Source organism: Rhinopithecus roxellana, chromosome 3 (assembly GCF_007565055.1).
Source record: "Rhinopithecus roxellana isolate Shanxi Qingling chromosome 3, ASM756505v1, whole genome shotgun sequence".
Taxonomy (NCBI): domain Eukaryota; kingdom Metazoa; phylum Chordata; class Mammalia; order Primates; family Cercopithecidae; genus Rhinopithecus; species Rhinopithecus roxellana.
The window spans coordinates 149,550,401-149,563,933 of record NC_044551.1 but is presented as its reverse complement, the minus strand read 5'-3'; the positions used below and the strand labels follow the sequence as shown (position 1 = coordinate 149,563,933).

Sequence of the window (13,533 nt, the reverse complement as noted above, 5' to 3'; positions counted from 1 at the left end):
TTGCTGAGCTATAGAGTAAGCATATCTTTTCAAATATAGTAAATGATTGTTTTTGAGTTGTTTTTTTTTTCCAAAATAGTTGTACGAATTTGTATTCTTATCAACAGTGGATGGATGTTTCTTTTCCTACATAACTTTTTTTTTTTTTTTCTGTTTGAGACGGAGTCTTGCTTTGTTGCCCAGGCTGGAATGCAGTGGCGCAATCTTGTCTGACTACAGCGTCCGCCACCTGGGTTCAAGCGAGTCTCCTGCCTCAGCCCTCCAAGTAGCTGGTACTACAGGTGTGCACCACCATGCCCAGCTAATTTTTGTATTTTTAATAGAGATGGGGTTTCACTGTGTTGTCCAGGCTGGTCTCGAACTACTGACCTTGTGATCTGCCTGCCTCAGCCTTGCAAACTGCTGGGATTACATGTGTGAGCCCCCACGCCTGGCCTCTTTTGCTACATATCTTTGCTAACATTTGCTATTACTAGTTTTTATTTTTAGTCTTTCTGGGAGAGGTGTAGTGGTGTTGGGGTTTTAATTTGCTTTTCTTTGATTACTAATGAATACTTTTTCATATGTTTATTGTTCATTTGTGTTTCCTAGTCCCTTTTTTAAAATTTTTTTGTTTTTTGTTTTTTGTTTTTGAGATGGAGCCTCATTCTGTCGCCCAGGCTGGAGTGCAGCAGCGCTATTTTGGCTCATTGCAATCTCTGCCTCTCAGGTTCAAGCAATTCTCCTGCCTCAGCCTCCCAAGTAGCTGGGACCACAGGTGTGCATTGCCATGCCCAGCTAATTTTTTGTATTTTTAGTAGAAACGAGGTTTCACCATGTTGGCCAGGCTGGTCTTGGGCTTCTGACCTCAAGTGATCCACCCGCCTTGGCCTCCCAAAGTGCTGGGATTACAGGCATGAGCCACTGTGATTGGCCCCTAGTCCCATTTTTGTACTGTCTTTTCATATTCTACTTCATCTTGTTTTTCTGTTATATTTTGTCTGTTACTAGCCTTTGAATTTCTGTGCACTTTTTTTTTTTTTTTTTTTTTTTTTTTTTTTTTGAGGCGGAGTCTCGCTCTGTCGCCCGGACTGGAGTGCAGTGGCCAGATCTCAGCTCACTGCAAGCTCCGCCTCCCGGGTTTACGCCATTCTCCTGCCTCAGCCTCCCGAGTAGCTGGGACTACAGGCGCCCGCCACCTCGCCCGGCTAGTTTTTTTTTGTATTTTTAGTAGAGACGGGGTTTCACCATGTTAGCCAGGATGGTCTCGATCTGACCTCGTGATCCGCCCGTCTCGGCCTCCCAAAGTGCTGGGATTACAGGCTTGAGCCACCGCGCCCGGCCACTTTTTTTTTTTTTTGAGATGGAGTCTCACTCTGTTGCCCAGGCTGGAGTGCAGTGGTATTATCTTGGCTCACTGCAACCTCTGCCTCCCAAGTTCAAGAAATTCTCCTGCTTAGCCTCCCAGGTAGCTGGGATTACAGGCATACACCCCCACACCCGTCTAATTTTTATATTTTTAGTAGAGATGAGGTTTCAACATGTTGGCCAGGCTGGTCTTGAACTCCGGGCCTCAGGTGATTTGCCTGCCTCGACCTCCCAAGGTGCTGGGATTACAGGAGTGAGCCACCGAGCCTGGCTTTTTTTTTTTTTTTTTGAGATGGATCCTCTCTCTGTCGCTCAGGCTGGGGTGCAGTGGCACGATCTTGGTTCACTGCAACCTCTGCCTGCCAGGTTCAAGCAATTCTCCTGCCTCAGCCTCCCAGGTAGTTGGGGACTACAGGTGCATGCCACCATGCCCAGATAATTTTAAAAAAATTTTTTTTGGTGGAGATAGGCTTTCACTGTGTTACCCATGCTGGTCTCGAACTTCTGACCTCAAGTGATCTGCCTGCCTTGGTCTCCCAGACTGCTGGGGTTACAGGAGAGAGCCATCGAGCCTGGCTGTGTACACATTTTAGAATGAGCTTGTTAAGTTCTGCACCCAAAGAAACTTTTGGGGTTTTTATTGGAATTGCTTTGAATCTATACAGGAATTTGGAGAGAATTGACATTTTATAATATTGAACCTTCCAGTCTATGAACATGGTATATCCCTCTATTTGTTTAGCTACTTATATTGGTATTTAATGTATCTCAGTCAGGGTTTGTTTTTTGTTTTTTTGTTTGTTTGTTTTTGTTTTTGTTTTTAGATGGAGTCTCACTCTACTGCCCAGGCTGGAGTGCAGTGGTGTGATCTTGGCTCACTGCATCCTCTACTGCCCGGGTTCAAGCGATTCTCCTGCCTTAGCCTCCTGAGTGGCTAGGATTACAGGTGTCTGCCACTGCGCCCAGCTCATTTTTTTGTGTTTTTATTAGAGATGGGGTTTCATCATCTTGGCCAGGATGGTCCTGAACTCCTGACTTTGTGATCCACCTGCCTTGGCCTCCCAAAGTGTTGGGATTACAGGCGTGAGCCACCATGCCTGGCCTAAGGTTTGTTTTTGCATAAAAGTCTCACACTTCTTTTCTCTATTTTCTAGGTATTTGATAGTTTTTAGGATTATTACAAATATTATCTTTTTAAAATGTTCACTTATGCAGTGGCTCATGTCTTTAATCTGGGAGGCCAAAGCAGGAGGATTGCTTGAGCCCAGGAGTTCAAGACCAGCCTTGGCAACTTAGTGAGACCTCGTCTCTTAAAAAAAAAATTTTTTTCTTTTAAATTAGAAGGTTCCTTTTTTTTTTTTTTTTTTTTTTTTTTTTTTTTTTTTTTTTTGAGAAGGAGTCTCGCTGTGTCACCCAGGCTGGAGTGCAGTGGCCAGATCTCAGCTCACTGCAAACTCCGCCTCCCGGGTTTACGCCATTCTCCTGCCTCAGCCTCCCGAGTAGCTGGGACTACAGGCGCCCGCCACCTCGCCAGGCTAGTTTTTTGCATTTCTTTAGTAGAGACGGGGTTTCACCGTGTCAGCCAGGATGGTCTCGATCTCCTGACCTCGTGATCCGCCCGCCTCGGCCTCCCAAAGTGCTGGGATTACAGGCTTGAGCCACCGCGCCCGGCCAGAAGGTTCCTTTTAGCCAGGTGCGGTGGCTCACACCTGTAATCCCAACACTTTGGAAGGCCAAAGTGGGTGGATCACCTGAGGTCAGGAGTTCGAGACCAGCCTGACCAACATAGTGAAACCCCGTATCTACTAAAAATACAAAAAAATTAGCTGGGTATGGTGGCAGGCACCTGTAATCCCAGCTACTAGAGAGGCTAAAGCTGGAGAATCACTTGAATCCAGGAGGCAGCTGTTGCAGTGAGCTGAGATGGCACCATTGTACTCCAGCCTGGACAACAAGAGCAAAACTCCATCTCAAAAAAAAAAAAAACAAAGATCCTTTTAAACTGTTTTTGTGGCTGGGTGCAGTGATTCACGCCTGTAATCCCAGCACTTTAGGAGGCCAAGGTGCGAGGATCACTTGAGCTCAGGAATTTGAAACTAGCCTGGGCAACATAAGGAGACCTCATCTCTACAAACTAAATACAAAAACTGTTTTTGTTATATAGAAACTCAATTCATCTTTATATGGTGCCTCTATAGCTAATATAAGGTTCCACAAACCATGGTCACTGAATCCTGCCTGCTACCTGTTTTTGGAGGCTTATAAGCTAAGAATGTTGTTTATGTATGAGCCTCCATTTTGTCCACAAAATATGGAAATTTGTTTTCTCTCATGTTACATGAGTACCTATATAACATCCACAGTTTTACCTCTTGTTCCACAAAGTCTGTAATATTTACTACCTGACCCTTTACAGAAAAATTTGCTGACCTGTACCAGGCGTGGTGGCTCACACCTGTAATCCCAGCACTTTGGGAGACTGAGGCGGGTAGATTGCCTGAGCCCAGGAGATTGAGACCAGCCAGGATAACATGGTGAAACCCCGTCTCTGCCAAAATACAAAAAATTAGCTGGGCGTGGTGGTGTGTGCCTGTAGTTCCAGCTACTCCGGAAGCCGACGCAGGAGAGTTGCTTTAACCTGGGAGGCAGAGGTTGCAGTAAGCCGAGATCGTGCCACTGCACTCCAGCCTGGGTGACAGAGCAAGACTTCGTCTCCAAAAAAAAAAAAAAAATTGCTGACCCAAATGTAAAACCTTACTAAACTCACTTAATTCTAATTATTTCAAAATATTTTATCTGTAGATTCATTAGGATTTACAGTGTACCTAATGCGTAATCGATAAGAAATGACAGGTTTTTTCCTTCTCAGTTCTTTATTTCTTTTTCTTCTTTGGCTATATCAGTCCAATTTCAGGGACTGGATTTTTCTCAGTCTTCTAGGTAACTAGAAGTTGGCTGAAGTTTGTAAAAACTTGGGTTTATTTGTAGGGTATAGCCCTTCGTCTTAACTCTGACACAGAGTTTGTCTCCTTAGCTTATAACATGTGATGCTTACTCTCTTGTGATGGACAGACACACCCAGCACAGAAGTTGACTGAACTCTGGATTTCTGTCTTCTTCCGTATCTTGTTTTAATTTTTTTTTCTTTTTTTGAGACAGAGCCGCACTCTGGCGCCCAGGCCAGAGTGCAGTGGCGTGATCTCGGCTCACTGCAACCTCTGCCTTCTAGGTTCAAATGATTCTCCTGCCTCGGCTTCCTGAGTAGCTGAGATTACAGGTGTGCGCCACCAAGCCTGGCAATTTTTGTATTAGTAAAGACAGGGGTTTCACCATGTTGGCCACGCTGGTCTCGAATTTCTGACCTCAAGCGATCCGCGTGCTTCAGCCCCACAAAGTGCTGGGATTACGGGAATAAGCCACCGTGCCTGGCCATTTTTTTTTTTTTTTTTTTTTTTTTTTTTTTAAGAGACAGAATCAGGCAGGGCACAGTGGCTCATGCCTGTAATCCCAGCACTTTGGGAGGCCGAAATGGTATCACTTGAGGCCAGGAGTTTGAGACCAGCCTGGCCAACATGGCAAAACCCCACCTCTACAAAAAATACAAAAATTAGCCGGGCATGATAGTGTGTGCCTGTAGTCTCAACTATTTGGGAGGCTGAGGTGGGGGAATTGCTTGAACCTGGGAGGCAGAGTTGTGGTGAGCCAATATCATGCCACTGCACTCTGGCCTGGGCAACAATCTTTAAAAAAAAAAAAAAAGAATCTCCCTCTGTCACCCAGGTTGAAGTGCAGTGGCGCAATGATAGTTTACTGTAGCCTTGAACTCCTGGGCTCAATTGCGCCTCCTCTCTCAGCTTCCCAAGTAGCTGGGACTAGAGGTGTTTGCCACCACACCTGGCTAATTTTTGTAGTTTTTGTAGCGACAGGGTTTTACCGTGGTGCCCAGGCTAGTCTCAAACTTCTGAGCTCAAATTATCTGCCTGCCTTGGCCTCCCAAAGTGCTGGGATTACAAGCGTGAACCACCGGGCCTGGCCTGGGCTAATTTTCCAAAATTTGTTGTAGAGATAGAGTCTTGCTGTGTTGTCCTGCCTGGCTGGTCTCAAATTCCTGGCCTCAAGCAATCCTTCCACCTGTGGCCTCCCAGAATGCTGGGATTACAGACGTGAGCCACTTCAGCTGGTCAGGTTGATTATTCTTTACCCCCTTGTTGATTCGCTGATTCTTTTTTTTTTTTTTTTTTTTTTTTTTTGAGATGGGAGTCTCACCCTGTTGCCCGGGCTGGAGTGCAATGGCATAATCTAGGCTCACTGCAACCTCCATCTCCCAGGTTCAAATGATTCTCCTGCCTCAGCCTCCCATGTAGCTGGGATTACAGGTGCCCACCACCACGCCCAGCTAATTTTTGTATTTTTAGTAGAGACGGGGTTTCACCACGTTGGCCAGGCTGGTCTCGAACTCCTGACCTCATGATCCACCCACCTCGGCCTCCCAAAGTGCTGGGATTACAGGCATGAGCCACTGCGCCTGGCCTGATTTTCTGATTCTTTTTTTTTTTTTTTTTTTTTTTTTGAGATGGAGTCTCACTCTTGTCACCCAGGCTGGAGTACAGTGGCACGATCTTGGCTCACTGCAAGTTCCGTCTCCCGGGTTCATGCCATTCTCCTGCCTCAGCCTCCCGAGTAGCTGGGACTACAGGCGCCCACCACCACACCTGGCTAATTTTTTGTATTTTTAGTAGAGACGGGGTTTCACCGTGTTAGCCAGGATGGTCTCCATCTCCTGACCTCATGATCCACCCGCCTCAGCCTCCCAAAGTGCTGGGATTACAGGCATGAGCCACCATGCCTGGCCAATTTTCTGATTCTTAAAGAAGCTTGTTTAAAATGTTTTGATAGTCTTTTCTAGTTCTGACCTGGAAGGTAGTCTGAATGACCTAGTCTTAGTCTCTTATAACTGGAACAGAATTGAGGAGCCAAGATTTGAATTCAGCTGTATCTTAACTTCAAGGTCTATGCTTTTAACCACTTAATATATGTATTAATCCATTTTCACACTGCTGATAAAGACATACCCAAGACTGGGCAATTTATAAAGCAAAGAAGTTTATTGGACTCAGTGCAACATGGCTGGGGAGCCCTCACAATCATGGCAGAAGGCAAGGAAGAACAAGTCACATCTTACATGGACGGCAGCAGGAAAAGAGAGACCTTGCAGGGAACCTCCTGTTGTTTTTTTGTTTGTTTGTTTTTTGTTTTTTTGTTTTTTTTGAGACAGGAGTCTCGCTCTGTCGCCCAGGCTGGAGTGCAGTGGCGTGATCTTGGCTCACTGCAAGCTCTGCCTCCTGGGTTCACACCATTCTCCTGCCTTAGCCTCCCAAGTAGCTGGGACTACAGGCGCCTGCCACCATGCCCAGCTAATTTTTTTGTATTTTTAGTAGAGATGGGGTTTCACTGTGTTAGCCAGGATGGTCTCGATCTCCTGACCTAGTGATCCGCCTGCCTCAGCCTCCCAAAGTGCTGGGATTACAAGCATGAGCCACCGTGCCTGGCCGGAAACTCCTATTTTTAAAACCATCACATCTTGTGAGATTTATTCACTATCACGAGAACAGCCCAGGAAAGACTTGCCCCTATGATTAAGTTACCTCCCACCAGGTTTCTTCCACAACATGTGGGAATTCAATATGAGATTTGGATAGGGACACAGCCAAACCATATCATTACACTTATTAGACTTGTATTCAATCTCACATAATATAAAGGGTAAAATGTTTATTTTTGTGAATTGGACCATAGGAGTAAACATAATTTTATTCTTCATATTTTTTATAGTTCTCAGCGTGAAAGTCACAAGATAGAATTTTGAGGCTTGTATTCTACTTTTTGTTCTGTAGTGAAGCAAATAAGCAACACGTAAGATGTCAGAAATGCTTGGAATTTGGACATTGGACTTACGAATGCACAGGAAAAAGAAAATACCTACACAGGCCCTCAAGGACAGCAGAACTAAAGAAAGCTTTAAAAGAAAAAGAAAACAGATTATTATTACAGCAAAGGTAGGTTTACATGTGGTATACAAAGGAATTTTTTTAAATGTGTATTTATAGACTTTATTAAAGGACCGAACATTTAATGGTGGTTCTCCAGATTTTAATTATAATGTTAGTGATGTTTAATGGATGCTTACTATGTGCCAAGCACTATTCTAGGGTCTTTATAAGTATTAGCTTATTTAAAACTGATATCTACACTATTAAGGTGGGTAGTATTATTGTCTTCATTTTACATACGAAGAACCTAAAGCAAGGAGATGTTGAATAACTTACTCATTGTCATGCAGCTAGTAAGAAGAAAAAGTATGTGTTAAAGCATGTAGCCTGTCCCCCAGGTTCATGGTCTTCATCATTCTGCTTTATTGCCTCAACTGTCAATGAAATGACAGTTGAATTAAGAGATTGATTGTATGAACTGACATGGAAAGCTATCCAAGAAGTATCAGGTATATTAAATAAGGTAGAGAACAGAATATATAATATGCTATGATTTATGTTTATAAAAAGAAGAATTGGCTGGGCACAGTGGCTCACACCTGTAATCCCAACACTTTGGGAGGCTGAGGCGGGCAGATCACATGAGTCCAGTAGTTTGAGACCATCCTGGCCAACATAGTGAAATCCCATCTCTATTAAAAATACAAAAATTAGCCGGGCATGGTGGCAGGTACCTGTAATCCCAGCTATTCAGGAGGCTGAGGCAAGAGAATCACTTGAACCTGGGTAGTGGAGGTTTTGGTGAGCTGAGATCGTGCCACTGCATTCCAGACTGGGCGACAGAGCGAGACTCTGTCTCAAAGAAAAAAAAACGCAGCATCTTCGTAAGGGCTGTTAGCTATATAATAGTGTCTTAAGTATTTAGACTTTCAAGGCAGCAGTCTTCCAATTTGTGGACATGAAAGTTCTTCAAGAGTTATGCAGGAACAGATAACCAATACTAGATTATCAACATTCATGTATAATTCTTCCTAAAACAAATCTGGATGAGAACTTGCCTACTGGTCTCCTTTTCTACTTCCCCTTTTCTAATGATGCTTCTCTAATCTCATAAAAGAAAGGTATACCTCTCACCCATCTCTAACATACCTTAGTGTATTGTCCTCATGTATGAAAACCTAGACGGTTTTTCAGAATGGTGGTGTTTGTGCTGAGAAAGTGAATGGTCATAATAGTTTTGTTTGTTTGTTCATTTGTTTTGAGACAGGGTCTCACTATGTCACCCAGGCTGGAGTGCAGTCTCATCTCACTGCAACCTCCACCTCCTGGGTTCAAGTAATTCTCCCACCTCAGCCTCCCAAGTAGCTGAGACTTCAGGTGCCCACCACCACGCCTGGCTAATGTTTTGTATTTTTGGTAGAGATGGGATTTTGCCATGTTGCCCGGGTGGTCTCAAACTCCTGAGCTCAAGCAGTCCACCCACCTCAGCCTCCCAAAGTGCTGAGATTATAGAGGTGAGCCACCGTGCCCAGCTGGCCATAATTTTTGAGAATAAAATTTTTTTTTGAGTCAGAGTCTTGCTGTGTCACCCAGGCTGGAGTGCAGTGGTGCAATCTCAGCTCACTTCAACCTCTGCCTCCCAGGTTCAAGTGATTGTGTCTCAGCCTCCAGAGTAGTTGGGAGTACAGGCATGTGCCACCACACCCAGCTAATTTTTTGTAATTTTAATAGAGACAGGGTTTCACCATGTTAGCCAGGATGGTCTTGATCTCCTGACCTCATGATCCACCCACCTCGGCCTCCCAAAGTACTGGGATTACAGGCGTGAGCCAACGTACCCAGCCAAGAGTAAATTCTTTTTTAAGGTTTTTTCCTAAACAAAATTGAAGAGGACCTAATTGAATTGTCAAAAAATATATTTTAATGGTGTATTATTATGTGACTTGTGGAATATAACAGATGGAATGCAGAGAATTGAGTGAAAGGGAAGTAACAAGTCTTTCCATTCCAATCAATCTATTTAGATTAGGGTTTCTCTAGGTTAAATATGTAACCCTTTTTTTTTTTTTTTTTTTTTTTTTTTGAGACAGAGTCTCGCTCTGTCGCCCAGGCTGGAGTGCAGTGGCCGGATCTCAGCTCACTGCAAGCTCCGCCTCCCGGGTTCACGCCATTCTCCTGCCTCAGCCTCCCGAGTAGCTGGAACTACAGGCGCCGCCACCTCGCCTGGCTAGTTTTTTTGTATTTTTTAGTAGAGACGGGGTTTCACCGTGTTTGCCAGGATGGTCTCGAACTCCTGACCTCGTGATCCGCCCGTCTCGGCCTCCCAAAGTGCTGGGATTACAGGCTTGAGCCACCGCGCCCGGCCCGTAACTCTTAAAAATAAGAATTAAGCTGGGCATGGTGGCTTGTGCCTATAATCCCGGCACTTTGGTAGGCTGAGGCGGGCGGATCACCTGAGGTTGGGAGTTCGAGACCAACCTGACCAACATGGAGAAACCCTGTCTCTACTAAAAATACAAAATTATCCGGGCGTGGTGGTGCATGCCCATAATCCCAGCTGCTTGGGAGACTGAGGCAGGAGAACTGCTTGAACCTGGGAGGCGGAGGTTGTGGTGAGCTGAGATTGCACCATTGCACTCCAGCCTGGGCAACGAGAGCAAAACTCTGTCTCAAAAAAAAATAAATAATAAGAATTCATTCCCCAGGAGCCATCTCTATTGAAAAAATAAAATTAAAAAATAGGAATTTAATTGATGCCGAACCTGGTCACATTCTACCATGAAGAAATATTTATTTATAGCTACATAAACTAGAAAAAAATCTGTCATTAAGGAATGCATTTCCAGACTGGTCACAGTGGCTCACGCCTGTAATTCCAGCACTATGGGAGGCCGAGGTGGGTGGATCACTCGAGGTCAGGAGTTCGAGACCATCCTGGCCAACATGGCAAAACCCTGCCTCTACTAAAAATACAAAAATTAGCTGGGTGCGGTGGTGCACCCTGTAATTGCAGCTACTTGGGAGGCTGAGGCAGGAGGATCACTTGAACCCAGGAGGCAGAAGTTGCAGGGAGCTGAAATCACAGCACTGCACTCCAGCCTGGGTGATACAGCAAGACTCTATCTCATCAAAAATATATATATATATACACACACACACACATATGTGTGTATATACATTACCAATAAATTTGTTTTAATGTAATAGTTATTAAACTTTATACTATCAGCCAGATGCTGTGGCTCATGCCTGTAATCCCAGCACTTTGGGAGGCCAAGACAAGAGGATAACTTGAGGCCAGGAGTCTTAAGACCAGTCTAGTCTAGGCAACACAGCAAGACCCTGTTTCTTTTTTTTTTTTTTTTTTTCAACTTTCAGTTATTTATTAATCAATGTAATCTCCAGTAGATTACATCAACATGATTTCATGCATTTAGAGGAGAAATATTTCCTGGTTAAGTGGAAAATTGGGCAGATGGCTTCTGGAAGACCTTCATTCTAAAGCAGCTTTATAGTGAAACATTTCATTTAGAAATCTGTACCTTCTTTCTTTAATTTGCTGTAATCCACATTCACTGAGTAGAACTTGTATTGATCATTGGGACCTAGTTTGTTCCAGGGCTGTGGGTTATTATAACGTTCTGTCCCAACAAACATCTGGATTGAACAATGCCAGATGCAAGAGAAACAGTGCTGCTCCAGTACCTCCAGTTCTAATAAAGACAAAGAGGGGGATCAGCTTCGCATGCTTCTTGGCCTGGACCCATGATCTGGTGGAGTTTGCGGCAGAAGCCTCCGCCTGGAAAGGAGAGAGCCAGCCTAGCCACCAGGCCCTGAGCTAAGTAGTATCACCAAGACCCTGTTCCTTAAAAAACGGTTGGGCGCGGTGGCTTACGCCTGTAATCCCAACACTTTGGGAGGCCAAGGTGGGTGGATCGCCTGAGGTCAAGAGTTCGATACCAGCCTGGCCAACATAGTGAAACCCCGTCTCTACTAAAAGTACAAAAATTAGCCGGGCATGGTGGCAGGCACCTGTAATCCCAGCTACTCAGGAGGCTGAGACAGGAGAATTGCTTGAACCTGGGAGGTGGAGGAGGTTGAAGTGAGCTGAGATCACGCAACAGCACTCCCACCTGGGTGACAGAACGAGACTCCGCCTCAAAAAAAAAAAGTATCAACTGTTAAACATGTTCACATGTTCTTATGTGAATAATAGGTATTAAATTATTGTAGAACTTTTTATAATATTTATATAACATGCCCTTTGCAAATAACTAAAACTTAGAATTGCCAGTACAAACTTTCCAGAAATTATTTTATTAGGAATGTAAGCAAAAAAAATGTTTGAAAACCCCTGTCCTAAAGAATGAAATACAGGTTATGAAAATTTTCATTCTAGTTTAGGCACACACCTATAATCCCAGCACTTTGGGAAGCTAAGGTGGGAGGATCACTTGAGGACAGGAGTTTGAGACCAGCCTGGGCAACATAGCAAGACCCACCTCTACAGAAAATAAATAAATAAATAAAATTTTATTTTGACATTTATGTTTGTTTTTCTAATTGTATCTCAGAAGTATTTTGGTCTAAAACATAAATAATTACATAAATCTGGCTTTGTTAAACAAAAGATTACTGGCCGGGCACCGTGGCTCACACCTGCAATCCCAGCACTTTGGGAGGCCGAGGCAGGTGAATCACAAGATCAGGAGCTCGAGACCATCCTGGCTAACACGGTGAAACCCCGTCTCTACTAAAAATACAAAAAAATTAGCTGGGCATGGTGGCAGGCGCCTGTGGTCCCAGCTACTCAGGAGACTGAGGCAGGAGAATAGCGTGAACCCGGGAGGTGGAGCTTGCAGTGAGCTGAGATCATGCCACTGCACTCCAGCCTGGGCAACAGAGGGAGATTCCATTCTCAAAAAAAAAAAAAAAAAGATTGCTGAGTTTTGATTCAGTTATAATTTAATAAGTATCCTTCACCCTCTTATTTTACTCCCAAAATGACAATTCAGTAAGTAATTCCATTGTGTAAAAAACTTTACATAAATACATGTTTATGTTCGGAGACTCAGGAAATAAGGATGGAAGCATTATCTAGGAAATACAGAGAAGGCCAGAATATAAAAACGTTGGCCATGTGTGGTGGCTCACACTTGTAATCCCAACATTTTGGGAGGCTGAGATTTGGGAGGCAGATTGCTTGAGCTTAGGAGTTCAAGACCAGCCTGGGCAACATGGTAAAACCCTGTCTCTACAAAAAAGTACATAATTTAGGTAGGCGTGGTGGTGCGTGCTTGTATCCCCAGCTACTTCAGAGGTTGAGGTAGGAGGATTGCTTGAACCTGGGAGGCAGAGGTTGCAGTAAGCCAAGATCGTGCCACTGCACTCCAGCCTGGGTAACAGTGAGACCCTGTCTCAAAAAGAAAAAAAAAAGTTAAATTTTCGGGACAGTGGTGATAGAATTGTTTTTTCTTGTTGTTGTTGTTGTTGTTGTTATTTTGAGACAGAGTCTTGCTCTGTCGCCCAAGCTGGAGTGTAATGGTGCGATCTCAGCTCACTGCAACCTCCACCTCCCAGGTTCAAAAGATTCTCCTGCCTCAGTCTCCTGGGTAACTGGGAGTACAGGTGTGCACCACCAAGCCTGGCTAATTTTTGTATTTTTTTAGTAGAAACAGAGTTTCACCATGTTGGCCAGGCTGGTCTCGAACTCCTGACCTCAAATGATCTGCCCGCCTCAGCCTCCCAGAGTGCTGGGATTACAGGTGTGAGCCACTGCACCTGGCCTAATGTGTAATTTAAAAACCTGATTTAGTATGCATGTTGTTTGACAGAATAGTAGCAGCAAGCCATTTGTCCCTTTCGTTCAGATTTACCAGACTATTCTTTATAAATAATGTGAGTGAACATAGTTTTGAAATATTAAATTTCGGGTCTTTAAAGAGTAAATCGGCCAGGCTCAGTGGCTCATGCCTGTAATCCCAGCACTTTGGGAGGCCGAGGCGGGCGGATCACAAGGTCAGGAGATCGAGACCATCCTAACACAGTGAAACCCTATCTCTACTAAAATTACAAAAAACTAGCCGGGCGAGGTGGCGGGCGCCTGTAGTCCCAGCTACTCAGGAGGCTGAGGCAGGAGAATGGCGTGAACCCTGGTGGCGGCACTTGCAGTGAGCCGAGATCGCACCACTGCACT

At 44.4% G+C, this 13,533-nt stretch overlaps 1 protein-coding gene across 7 annotated transcripts in view; it reads left to right on the top strand.

Annotated features, from left to right (window-relative positions):
• ZCCHC10 (zinc finger CCHC-type containing 10) overlaps positions 1 to 13,533 on the top strand; it is a 33,288-nt gene that overhangs the window by 15,706 nt on the left and 4,049 nt on the right. For 6 of the 7 annotated variants that reach the window (XM_030927813.1, XM_030927815.1, XM_010359964.2 and 3 more), the window contains one exon: positions 7,242 to 7,403. The exons of the other annotated variant lie outside the window; for it this stretch is intronic. In XM_030927813.1, the coding sequence (XP_030783673.1) occupies positions 7,242 to 7,403 (162 nt within the window). The remainder of the gene's footprint in view (positions 1 to 7,241; positions 7,404 to 13,533) is intronic. 7 annotated transcript variants of the gene reach the window in all.